Here is a 13,998-nt window from a genome sequence, read left to right on the forward strand (position 1 = left end):
TAAGTCTCAGTCAAAAGGCTTCCTCCTTCATCCACAATGCCACTGTTACGACCCCAGTGGTGTCTAGGGGAAAAAGGGGGTTGCAACACAAAAGAGTGGCAACTAAAATTTCACCAATAAGATTTATTTACAACTAGGTGAATTTACCAAAACAATAAGGGATAACTCAAAACTTCCCAATACAAAAGAGATAACTTAATACACTAACACAAAACCCAAACAACTCTAATCACAGACAAAATACAACAGGTTCTGTAACTCTACAGCAAGTCAAAAAAAGTCTTAATAAAACAAAACCCAAACAACTCTGTAAACACAGACAAAACACAAAAAAGTCCCAGAAGGCAAAACCTCAGCAAAACCCACAAACAGTCCAAAAGTGGCAAACTGTGTTACACTCAAACACAGCTGCCCTGAATGAGGCTGATGATGTCCCTTAAATAGGAGAGTGGCAGAGGAGGTAGCCAATGAGCCTTGGCCCTGAAAAGTCCTCCACCAATCCTAAAGCGCCAAGGGGTAGCGGCTGAGATGTAGAAGGCTGGCCAATCCTGGTCTTGTGCGGCTGTTGGGACATCTTCCTCCACATTCCAGCAGGCTTGGGCCGTAACACTCCCCCCCTTAAAATGGAAACCTTAAAAATCACAGTTTCCGTAAACACAATCAGGAAGTACACAAAACAAATCAGACACGAGACAAGGTATCGGCAAGTATGTTGGCTGCACCCTTTTTGTGTAGGATTTTAAGGTTGAATTCCTGTAAAACGAGAGCCCACCGCATCAGTCGCTGGTTATGGTTGTACATGCGAGCGAGAAATACTAGCGGATTATGATCAGTGAACACCGGAGTGGGAGCAGGGCTGGATCCAATGTATACCTCAAAGTGATGGAGGGCCAAGAGCAGAGACAGGGTTTCCTTTTCAATGGTGGAATAATTAAGTTGGTGCCGGTTAAACTTGCGAGAAAAATAGCAAACAGGGTGGTCAGTTCCATCACTACTAGTCTGCAGAAGGACGGCACCAGCTCCTACAGCACTGGCATCTACATCAAGTTTAAAGGGTTTAGTCAGATCAGGTGCAGCAAGGACAGGAGCATGCACCAACAATGATTTCACACTGTCAAAAGCATGTTGACAGGCTTGGGTCCACTCAAATTTCACTTTCGGGCTCAATAAGGATGTCAAAGGGTGTGCCACTGTAGCAAAGTTACGGCAGAAGTTGCGGTAATAACCTGTTATTCCGAGGAAACGCCTTAAAGCTTTCTTGGTATCCGGGACAGGAAAAGAGCTAACCGCAGCAATCTTTGCCTCTACTGGACGCACTTTACCTTGTCCCACCTGCCTGCCAAGATACGTCACAGTCGCTTTGCCAAATTCACATTTGGCTAAGTTTAAGGTAAGCGACGCGCTCACAAGACGAGAAAACACTTTACGGAGCACAGTTACATGTTCTTCCCAGGTAGGGGAGTATACAACCAAGTCGTCCAGATAGGCATTGCAATTTGGGATGTCAGACAAGACCTTATTCACCAAGCGCTGAAAGGTGGCTGGTGCATTGCACATTCCAAAAGCCATTACTGTGTATTGCAGGAATCTATCTGGTGTGACAAAAGCTGATATTTCAGATGCTCGGGCAGTGAGGGGGACCTGCCAATATCCTTTCATAAGGTCCAGCTTACTGACAAAACGAGCAGCACCAAGGGTATCAGCACAATCCTCAATTCGCGGTAAAGGATATGCGTCGGTAACAGTTACAGCATTCACCTTCCGATAATCAGTAATAAACCTGGGGGATCCATCAGGTTTCGTCTCAACAAGGCATGGTGAACTCCAAGGGCTAGAACTATGTTTGGCAAAGCCATGTTGAAGCATATAGTCAGTTTCACTACTCATCTGGGCTCTTTTGGTTGGATTTGCTCTATAGGGATGTTGTTTGATAGGTGTTGCATTACCAACATCAATGTCATGTTCAATAACAGTCGTACATGTTGGTACATCACTGAACAGCTGAGAATGTTCATGCACCAGAGACATAATGTCTGTATGTTGCTTTTCTGTCAAATGTTGCAGAGAAAAGGGCAGAGACTTTAACATCTCTGAGTTTGACAATCGCGGAGTCAATCTGGACACAACCCGAGTGGATATACTCTCATCCGGGGAACCTTGAGGGGAGTCTGCTATGATGAGAGCGGAACTATGAGTAGCCATTGGTGTTGAAACTGATGGAGACGCAACAGGATCACGTGTCACATAGCGCTTTAGCATGTTAATATGGCACACGCGTGTTTTGCGCTTTCTGTCAGGGGTAGAAAGGACATAATCAGTGTCACTTAACTTGTTTTGGACAACGTAAGGACCAGAAAAACGAGCACTTAAGGTCGAGCCAGGCATAGGCAATAAAGCTAGAACTTTATCCCCAGGTTGAAAACCACGTAAAACAGCGGATTTATCATGATGATGTTTCATCACTTTCTGAGACGTCCGTAAAGTCTCAGCAGCAAAGGCACGTGAATGATGTAAACGCTCACGAAAGGAGGAGACGAAGTCCAATACATTACTTTCTGGTGATGTGTGGGATTCTAGTAACTTCTCCTTGAGGACCTGGAGGGGTCCCCGAAGCGTATGGCCAAAAAAAGTTCCGCAGGACTAAAACCCAACGATTCCTGGGGAGCTTCGCGAACTGCAAACAGCACAAAGGGGATGCCTTCATCCCAGTTTCTGTCTTTCTCTAAACAATACTTACGTAGCATTGACTTTACTGTCTGGTGCCATCTCTCCAATGCGCCCTGACTTTCAGGATGGTAGGCGCTAGAGGTCACATGCTGAACATTTAGTTCACGTAGTACTTGTTTAAATATTGTTGACATGAAATTAGATCCTTGATCCGTCTGGATTACACGGGGAAGACCAAATGTGGAGAAGAATTTTGTCATTGCTTTAATCACGGTGCGCGCAGTAATCCGGCGTAAGGGGATGGCTTCGGGGTACCGAGTTGATGCACACATTAAAGTGAGCAGAAACATATTTCCCGATGTAGTACGAGGGAGTGGACCCACACAGTCTATAATGAGACGCTCAAATGGCTCACCCACAACAGGGATTGGATGAAGCGGGGCACAGGGAATGGGTTTGTTTGGTTTCCCAGCAATCTGGCAGGTATGACAACTACGACAATAGTTAGTCACATCAGACTTAAGACCAGGCCAGTAAAAATGCTTTAGTATGAGCTGGTAGGTTTTGGTAATGCCTAAATGACCCGACCATGCGCCATCATGAGCCAAATGCAGCACCTGGTGTCGGAAAAGCAATGGCACCACAATCTGGGTTACTACATTCCAATCAGCATTTGGTAGCACCACAGGGCACCAACGTCGCATCAGAATGTCATTCTCAATGTAAAAACCAATAGTATCTGCACTTGCTTTCTTGGCACTCACCACCTCCTCAAAATACTTTTGCAAAGTAGGATCCTTCCTCTGCTCGGCACCCAGCCGTGCACGTGAAACCGGAAGTGTGAGGTCAACAGGGGGTTGCAGAGCTTTCTGAACTTTTACGTCAGACACTGTTTCATTCTCCGCAGTACCCTCCTGTGTAACTCCACCTGAAAGTAGTGACATGAGAGAACTGTCAGACAAATCAATTTCAACATTTTCTGTTTTCTTTTTATGCTTTTGAGCACGAGTGAGCACACATGTCGTGGATATTTTGCTTTCAATACCAGACTTTACTGGGACGTCAAGAACCTCAAGGGCAGGAACTACTCTGCCACCTGCAATGTCATTGCCTAGAAGGAGAGAAACACCGTCAATGGGCAAAGCTGAACATACAGCCATTGGAAAACTTCCAGTCACCAAATCAGTTTTCAGATGCACCAAATGTACTGGTCTGGGTGCATATCCCATTTCCACACCTCGGAGAATGATACTGTACCCAGCATATGATGCATCAGAAAAAGGTAATGTGTTAGCCAATATAATAGTCTGGGATGCACCTGTATCACGCAGAACACATACCTGTTTTTCCTCAGATGGATTATTAGCCAGCGAAACTGCTCCGGTAATTACAAAGGGCTGAAAACATGGGTCAAGGGTGCAGTCAACTGAGTTCATCATACCTAATCCTGATTTTAACAAACCAACACTTTTAGGTTTTGATGGAGAGTTGTGAGTTTTATGCTTCAAAGCCAGACAGTTGGAGATGAGGTGTCCAGTTTTGTGGCAATAAAAACATTCCCTCACCTCTTTTCTCTGTGGCTTCAGTACAACAGGAACCGTTTCATGTACAGATTCAGCTTTTGGTACGGTTGAATGAAAAACTGTTTTATGTGTCAGCGTATACTCATCTGCCAACACCGCAGCAGAAGACAACTCATGCACTTTCTGTTCATTTAGGTGAACCACAAGACGTTCAGGAAGACAATTTTTGAACTCTTCTAACAATATCAACTCTCTTAGAGTTTCAAAGTTTGTGATGCCACATGAAGAACACCATCTGTCAAACAGATTGCCTTTTTCCCTGGCAAACTCCACATAGGTCTGAGTGGGGCTTTTCTTAAATGTTCTGAACTTTTGCCGATAGGCTTCTGGTACAAGCTCATAAGCTTTCAGAACCGAAGCTTTCACAATGTCGTACTTTAAACTGTCTGTAAGAGGAAGTGCTGCTACTACCTCTTGAGCTTTTCCGTGCAATTTACATTGGATGAGAAGGGACCAAACATCCTGAGGCCACTGCAGTGCATGTGCAATGCGTTCAAAGGCCGCAAAATAACAGTCCACTTCAGATTCTCGAAATTCCGGAACTAAAGCAATAAACCTGGTTATGTCCAAAGGACTGGTAGGCTGTACTGAGGCTGCAGACCCAGTAGGTCTAGCAGAGGGTGGTGAGAGCCCAAACCTTGCTTGGGAGTCCAGCTCTAACTGGCGTAGTCTCACAGCTTTCTCAGCTTCAATTTCCAGCTTTTTAATTTCAAGCTGCATGTTTCTCTGCTGAGCTTTCTCCTGGGCTTCCAGCTGCAAACGGGCTAGCTGAACTCTTATACGTGCCTCAACTCGTGAGCCATCAGAGCTGCTGCCAGAGAGGGGATCAAAGCGGGGAAGAGTGGCAGGAGTCACCGGCTGGCCATCTCCATCTCTTTTTTTCACCTCCGGTTCCTCAGAACCCAGTGGAGCAGCAAGCTCGGCTTGATCACACACCGCCGCAGTGGAGGGAACCAACCTCACAGGCGACACAGCCTTTGTTTCAGGAGTTCCAACGTCAGTCACCACCAGAAACTGCAACTCCACCAAGCGTTTCACCACCAAAGCCTTAAGATCCTTCTTAACCAGTTGCTTAGAACACAGAATATCAAAGTGACCTGCTATAAGGAACAAATCATCCTTGCGGCACAAGTCCAACTGATCCAGGGAGGGATCCCGAAGGAAATGCTCCAAATCAAACTGAACCATGCCTCGTCTTCTCATACAATGCAAGTACACACACCAGGGGAAAATTAAACCAATTAACTACAAAGTCACTGGGAAAAGTAAGTGATCCCGGACGAGCCCCCACTATGTTACGACCCCAGTGGTGTCTAGGGGAAAAAGGGGGTTGCAACACAAAAGAGTGGCAACTAAAATTTCACCAATAAGATTTATTTACAACTAGGTGAATTTACCAAAACAATAAGGGATAACTCAAAACTTCCCAATACAAAAGAGATAACTTAATACACTAACACAAAACCCAAACAACTCTAATCACAGACAAAATACAACAGGTTCTGTAACTCTACAGCAAGTCAAAAAAAAGTCTTAATAAAACAAAACCCAAACAACTCTGTAAACACAGACAAAACACAAAAAAGTCCCAGAAGGCAAAACCTCAGCAAAACCCACAAACAGTCCAAAAGTGGCAAACTGTGTTACACTCAAACACCAGCCCTGAATGAGGCTGATGATGTCCCTTAAATAGGAGAGTGGCAGAGGAGGTAGCCAATGAGCCTTGGCCCTGAAAAGTCCTCCACCAATCCTAAAGCGCCAAGGGGTAGAGGCTGAGATGTAGAAGGCTGGCCAATCCTGGTCTTGTGCGGCTGTTGGGACATCTTCCTCCACATTCCAGCAGGCTTGGGCCGTAACAGCCACACATGCAGCTTTTTATCTGGCTTAGAAATGTGGGTCAAATGTGAAAATGTTAGCTTGTTATGCAAATACCCTGTCATTCTATAGAAAACTAACAGAGCAGGATTCAGCCATTGAGTTTTTATCTCGAGTACGTTTTACCTGTAAAAAAATGCATTATTTTCTTATATACTTTTTGCCTCATTTTCATTTGAAGGGTAAGGGTTATAAAATGATCATTTTAAGATAAAAACCAAGCAATATCATGCTTCTGTCTCATACTTACCAGCTACTATGGCCATGTGTATGACAGTAATACCAGTGTCTAAACTTTTCGTTCAAAACGGGTCGATGATATTATCCATTTGGAAATTATCTGTATGGTAGATGGTAACACACCCAGAAGCAGTCTAAAACACGCTTCTTATTAATTTATTTATTTTATTTGCAAAAATAAATTAATAAAAACCTCTACAAGTTACAGCCAAGTGGTCCGTCTATCCACATAGCAACACCAATGTTCTTCCTGTGTATAATTGGTCAATTATTTAATTCGATGATATTATCAATTTGGAAATTATCTGTATAGTAGAGGATAACACACACAGAAGCAGTCTAAAACATTGCTTCTTATTAATTAATTTATTTTATTTGTAAAAAAATAAATAAATACATAAATAAATCCTCTATAAGTTATAGCCTAGTGGTCCTTTTATCCATATAACAACGCCAATGTTCTTCCTGTGTATAATTGGTCAATTATTTAATTCTAACGTTAGTTCTTAGCCAATCAAAAAAGGGCTACGACTCTGCCTGAAAAGCTGTGCTCTGATTGGGCAAACCCTCTGGTCAGCTGAGTAAAAAAAACGTTTAAATATTCCTCAGTCCTGCTAAGTGATGTAGTGTACGTGTGTGTGTGTCAGTGTACGTGTGTGGGAGCGAAGGTGGTGTGTGCGTGTGTGAACATATTTATGAGAGATCTTACTAATTTATTTTGCACTAACGCGTATTTAAGGTAAGTAAGTTGACGTTACGAGCACGTCTGTTAGCTAAAAATCAGCTGGGAAGTCGTTCAGTTTGAGGGGGCGGCATGAAATACCTCTAGTTTGTTTCATTACGATTGTATTGGAAAGTTTGAAGTATTACAGGGTTACTTTATTGGGGGATATATTGTGTTTTTATTGCCTTAAAGTAAACCATTGCCATACATTTAACCGTATCACCTCTATATTCAGGCAGCTTTTTTAAAAAGCAGAAGAAATCTCCACACTCCTGGACAAATTAAGAATATCAACATGGTTGCTACGAGCACACTGAAGACCAAAGGCAGCGAATGTATTTCGGAGTTGGTAGAAAGAAGATACGACCAGGTTTGCATTGAAAAAGGTAAGTTTAATGGCGGTTTTTTTTTTTGTCGGTGTTTGTGTAAGCTGCTAGCTGGCTGCTGGATATTTCCAGTTGTGTGCTTGTTTATCACTGTGGTGCATGGCTGCAGCAGAGGGGGGCGGGGAGATGAAGTCATCCCACCAGTCTCCCTGCACAATAACAGCCTGCGATTAATGGCACACAGTCTTTTTAAGCCCACTGCTAAAATGCTTTGTTGCACAAGTCTTATGATTAATTTGATTCACACTCGTTTCTTTTTCTTTTTACTGCGTCATGTCTGTTTTCTCATGAATGGCTATTTATTCTCTGTAATCGTTTGGCATGCAAAGTCAGACACATTCCCTTAGTTTCTTATCCATGTAAGGTTAACTCAGCTGTTTTGTGCATAATATCTTGAAATGGTTATTTGTTCTGCATTTTGCATGTGCATTTGAAATGGTGAAGTTGCACTCAGTTTCTTGCTGTTTATCTTGATATATTTTTTTTAGAGTTGGATTTCTGGGATCACTGCTTAGCTGAGTCCCAGAGAACGACAGACATCACAGAGGACAGGGCCTGTCACCAGCTGGCCAAGATGTTTGAAAACTGCTTGTCACGGGCCAAGAAGACAACGCTGCACTGCTCCTCTGTGTTGGTACCAGAGAAGCTGACGCGGAAGATCGCTCGTGAAGTTCTGCGTTTGGCATCTTGTGAGCCCTGTGGGCTGCGTGGCTGTGTCCTCTATGTCCACCTGGAGCTGGACAAGGGCTGCAAGCACCTCGAGCGCATCGCATACGACACCACAGTGGTGCCCACATTTGAGCTGACTCTTGTGTTCAAGCAGGACGGCACCGCTTGGCCCAGCCTGCGGGACTTTCTTTTCATGGGCTCCTGCTTTGCTCCGACTTTCCGGCACGCACTTAAACTGAGTCCAGGTTTCCGGCTTGTCAAGAAAAAACTGTACTCCTCCTCGGCTGGTACCGTGATAGAGGAGTGCTGAGGCGTTGTAGAGTTTCCAGTGGGATTCTTGCGTTTCCTATGGGCACTTTAGCCCAAACGTGAGTGGCACCAAAGTTGTCACATTTTCTACAGTGTTTTTGTACAACAGTTTGTCAGTTCAACTAAAAACCAGTTGCACTGGGATGGAGAGTTAAAAACTTGTTCAGAAATTGCTTCATTGTCTCAAACTTTTTTACTTTTTTTTTTTTTTTTTTTTTTTTTTTTTTAAATCAGCAAAACTCATATTCTGGATGTTTAAACTTTTTTTTCCTCCCCCTGCCTAAGAGCATTTGTTGCTCAAGCACCGCTTTAAATCTTTAAATTGTAATATTTTCAAATGAATGTAAAACTGTTCACATCGACATGTTTGAAAGGGACATACTGTGGGTACACTTTTGTTAAAGACACTCGCCACTTTGTTGCTGCATCTGCATGTTTCCAGATGCTTTGAATATTCGGCAGCAGTAAACACACCAAAGCTTGAATAGGATGCTGACATGTCTATGGGGGCCATATGTAGCTAGCTGTGTAATGCAGTGTACGAGGCTTCAGATTTAAGACTTGTAAAGATGCTGCTGTCATGGTATGGGCTCCTCAGAACAGGGGAATATGGATGCCTTAAATGTCATAGAAACAGATTCTTCACTTGGATCACAGTAATGTCTGTTTTGTGTGAATGTTTTATTGCATTTTATTTTTATTCCTCCTTTCCCCTGATGCACCTTTTTCAATGCAGAGCCTTTATATAATTAAAAGTTTAGTTCACCCAGATATAGACTTGTGTATTTTTTTCACTTTTTTATTTTTTATTTTTATTTTTATTTTAAAGCCTTTGAATATCTTTTGAATTCCATTTTGTGCAACTCTGAAGTCAAAGTGCTTGAATATTAGAGCACTTTTTGCATCTTGTAAATATCATTCAGTGTTTAGCTCTTGAAGCATTTTGGTAATATAAACATTCCAGTGCATATTCTGCTGGCTTGATCAAACTTAAGTGGTTAACTGGCAACAAGAAAGCAGTCTATTGGTTTTAATCTGATTAAAAGTATTTACAGCTTGACATCACTAGCCATTGCTGCATGAGGGTTAATGTTAATTAGTGCTTGTAAAGAAAGTAAGTTTACTATAAATGTTCCTATTTTGTCACTTTTTTTTTTTTTTTTAAAAATGCATTTAAGAGACTGCTGTTAGACTGACTCGTGAGATTTAAATTAATTTTGACACTTATCTGAGAGACAAGTTCTCCTTCCAGGCCAGCCATTTGTAAGTTCATTTATTGCCCATGAAAGTAGGTTACTGACATAATGATTGACCACTTTGTAAAAGTGTGACCAATTATATGGTGACATCATTCACACTCAGCTACTTGACATGCGGTTACTGCAGGTTAAGGAAAGGAGTGCATGATCAAGATGTATTGCTGCTGTTGTGGGGGACTAAGCAGCACTGCTCATCTTCTGTCACACACAGTAACCTCCGATCCTTTTGCCGCGCTTTGCTAATGTGGGTCAGCAAGACAAATCTGTATTACGCCTGTGAACTTGCATTTAAAGATGTAAAAAATCAAACGGAAGAAACTCATGAGTATGTTGTAGTGTAATGGGGACGAGGCTAATGTAATGCACACATTGACATCACAAAATTTAGTGATAATTTATGTAAAGAAGCACTGTCACAGGAATATATATATTTAGTATTTTAAGCTGAATTGTCATGTTATCAATACAGCTTATTGTTGAACAAAAGCTAAGTTAGGCTAACTAATATGGGGCTTGGCTAACTATTTTTTAGTGTATCTGTCTTTATGCTAAACTATCCTACAATGTTGTTTAAATGTTTCACTTGCTAGCTATCTTAAATTCAGCCTTATCTAGCTGAAAGAAACTTCCATAATTGTTTTAAGCTAATACAGCATTGATTATTACCACAAGACTAAAGCAATGAACAAGAGAGATGCACTTGTTTAAGAAATGCATTTTTTATGGTCATTTACTCAAGTTTTTCACGTTAAATTGTGTAATTTTCTTGATTTTATACATTGGGTTTTGTTTTTTTTCTGCCTATGAACTAATGCTAAGCTAGCTAATAGCTACTAGGCGACATCAAATGTTTCCCTTTGCAACTGTTAAATGTCTTTATGCTAAGCTAGATCCAATTTTACTTTTAAAGTCTTCAGGTTTGAGAATGACAAAAGACTCGTCATATTTTGGCAGGAAATTAAATAGAAACCTACAGTATTATTCATTTGTCTGATTTAGCTGATTTGATTGTTCAGGACTCAATCCAATGTTTTGATAAGTGGTAACATTTATCTTCCAGTCGTTTACTAAAATACATTTCCTCTACAGTTCCTTTTATACAGAGATCCTCAGTCCTGGAGCTGGAGTTCTGCTGTCTTGCAGTTTCACTCCAGCAACACACCCTTTTCACACTCAAATTTGTGCAGAGCTTGACATTAATTAGCACAAGTCTGCTAACTACAAATTGCTTTGAGTCAGGTGTGTTACAGCAGGTGAAACTTCTAAAACCTGCAGGACACTGACGCTCCAAGATCAGGATTGAGAATCCCTGTTCTATAGCTGAAATTTGTATTTTAATATTTTTATACAGTATTTCACTTCCTTAATTTACAGCCTTTTTGCAGCTGTGGCAGACCTGGTCAGCATAGCTGATGAAGCTCTGGGCTCATGGAAAAACACTGAACAGTTCCACTGTACTGACCTGGCAGCTCATTTGCTGAAGCCTGTGAATCTACTAGTGGCACTTGAGATCCTCAGAGTCAACATGATTCATCTCAGCCCGCATAGTGGGGGATACAGCAAGAGCTCTGTGTTGTGAAAGGAGTGCTTTGCTGTCACAGCTGAGCAGAGTCAATCTCACTTGCAGATGTGACTGATCACACATGCTGTCTGCTTACAGATATTTGCTGGCTTTGAGTCGTTCTTCATTCCCACAGGGAGGGGGGCGGGGAGTTCAGAGTCCCTGGATGGGCGTGCTTGTGTTAAATCCTGAGAGACACACTAGGCATGAGTCCATGTTTCTTCCTGATCCATTTAATCTACCTTTTTAAGATGGAAATGTGAAGGTTCATGCATGCCATACTGGGATTTTGATAAGTTATATCTGTTTATCTGTTTCTGTATATTCTATGTAAACAATACTTAAAAAAAAAAAAAAAAACTCTGTTATGTCACAAATGACAGTTTGCATGTTATTTCATCAAACCTGGCTCTTTTGTGTCAAGAAATATTGCTTTTTTTGGTCTGTAAACATTTTATCCTCCATGAAACTGTGTCTTCTTCACAATCATGAGGAGAATTAGATATTTCAGTCATTGACTCAACACAAATAACAACAAATGTGCAACTCTTGGCCTGAGAAACTTCACCCCTTTAACAGAAGTGACTTCCTAAAGGAATTAGAAAAACTCTTTACTATAGTCTGTGATCAGCTTGTTGAAATTTTAAGCCAATCCTCTTTTGCACAATTGCTGAAGAAGTATTGTTCTCCTAAAAAAGCATTTAGTCAATGCCAAATGTGCATTTCAATTATGTTGTGGTTAAGCTGTCCAGAGCACATTATTCCGAAATAGCTCTTAATTTTCATTATATTAATTTGGTAACCATGGGTTTGCACTGATGCTACTTTTTAGAGCAAAGTTTTTTTTAACATGGCACATCTCCAGCACAGGTCAGTTTTGTGCAACCTCTCTGATTGCAGATATCTGTACTTTGACACCAACAGTTGCAGATCCTGGAATGAAATATGGATGTTCCAGGATGCTTGTTTTCTTTTTCACATAGCTTACTTTGCTACTTTCCTTAACTAACCACATCTTATCAGTCTTGGACTGATCAACAGTTGTTTTTGAGCTGTACTACTTTTTTTTACTTTTACTTAGACTGTTTGTTGTTCTTTTGCAATGAAACAGATTATAAATGGAGATCATATTTTAAACCCAGTGCCAGACTTTAGCATACAAGCCTTTCTCTTCTGAATTCCTCAGAAATGTTAAATCCCATCACCACACTTTACATGAATATATATGTTATGTTAATATAAAATGTGACCAAAATAGGACGTGCTTTAAATGTGTTTGGCAAGAGATCTAATATAATCCAAAAATGGTGTCAATACAGACCATAGTTACAGAGAAAAAAAACGCCATGGTAGGAAATCTCTATCCAGAGTATACTGCTTTGAATCATTTGGTTGGTAAACATGAGCTTTCTGTTTGTGCCTCACTGACATTTTGTCACATGATTTGTAAGTATTGAAATTCAAATCTGGCTTTGAAGTTGGCAGCATGTGCTGTGGTGTGTACGCTTTCTGCTCTTTGCCAAACTGCTCTTAAACACCTTAACATTTAGTTCAAGGAACACTCTGTTGCCTAAATATCTTCTACAGTTTCATGTCTATTTATTTATGGCTACTAAACTTTGTGTTTATAAAAAAAATCGAACCCAAAATAACTGGCATGACCAAAACTCCAAAACAAGTTATTTTCAGCAACATGTTAAAGCTGTAAATCATAGTGGGATTTAAATATTTTAAATATTTGTTACAGATATCCAATATTATGGCCCGACATAAACATTAAAATTCAATATCGAAAATAATTGACGTTGGTTTTTACTTTTTTTTTTTTAATTGAGATTTTATGTGTAGTTTTCCAGATTTCTTTGTTTGTCTTGCACAGCTCGTTCCAAAAATATTAGTATCGGTTGATATTCTCATTGCAAATTAAGAGGTGGACAAAATCATTATATTGAATGTTGGTTTAAAAAAAAAAAAAGAAGAAAAAAAAACATTGTTGAACAACCCTAATATTTGTTATTTTACACATGCATCCCTTGTAGAATCACACCAACTTTAAAAAAATTAACATTTTAAAACTAAACCAACAACTTAAACCACACATCTTGCTGCAATGTTTTTCCAATTCTTACATTTAATGTATTTAACAAAAGTTACATACATCAAAACAGTGTTTGAACTGCTTTGCCATGGTGGTTGCACGTGTCTTAGCTTCCAGTTTTAGTGTTACGCACAAAGCCAAACACCTTTTGACCTGCTGAGTTGTATTGTAAAATGCATTATGTTGAGCATGTGGATGCAGATCTTTAATAAACTATTACATATTCAGTCGCTGATTGAAAGAAAGTATCCCTAACAGGCACATGACACAACATATTTAGCAGTGTAGCTATTAAACATATTTATATTTTGAGATGTTGCTACACTCTTGGCAGCAGTGTGTTACGTAACTGTCACTACAGTGTTTTTCTGGCTGGTTTGTGACCTTTGTAGGACACTGACTGTGGAAGGTTTAAAGCTGGCAACTCCTCCATAACTAATGAAGTACTGGCTTGAATCATGGATGCCTCTGGGATCTGACAGGTGGGCGTTGTCTCACTTCTGTGTTTTTGTAGGGCACTGTTAAAGGCAGTTGTGTAAGCAATGGTGCTTTTAATAGAATATCTTTCTTGATTCAAACAAATAATTTGTAATTGCCACTGCCAGGCTCTGTCCAAAAAGGTTTGTA

At 40.6% G+C, this 13,998-nt stretch overlaps 1 protein-coding gene across 1 annotated transcript; it reads left to right on the forward strand.

The window, feature by feature from the left end:
• Positions 1 to 7,030: 7,030 nt before the first annotated feature.
• Positions 7,031 to 8,681, forward strand: LOC306768834 (DNA damage-inducible transcript 4-like protein). The gene is made up of 3 exons (XM_079257288.1): positions 7,031 to 7,104; positions 7,325 to 7,475; positions 7,964 to 8,681. The coding sequence occupies exons 2-3, from the start codon at positions 7,385 to 7,387 to the stop codon at positions 8,452 to 8,454; spliced, it is 582 nt and encodes a 193-aa protein (XP_079113414.1). The 5' UTR covers positions 7,031 to 7,104; positions 7,325 to 7,384; the 3' UTR covers positions 8,455 to 8,681.
• Positions 8,682 to 13,998: the final 5,317 nt, after the last annotated feature.

The sequence above is a fragment of the Telmatherina bonti genome, assembly GCF_933228915.1.
Source record: "Telmatherina bonti genome assembly, chromosome: 18".
NCBI classification, from domain to species: domain Eukaryota; kingdom Metazoa; phylum Chordata; class Actinopteri; order Atheriniformes; family Telmatherinidae; genus Telmatherina; species Telmatherina bonti.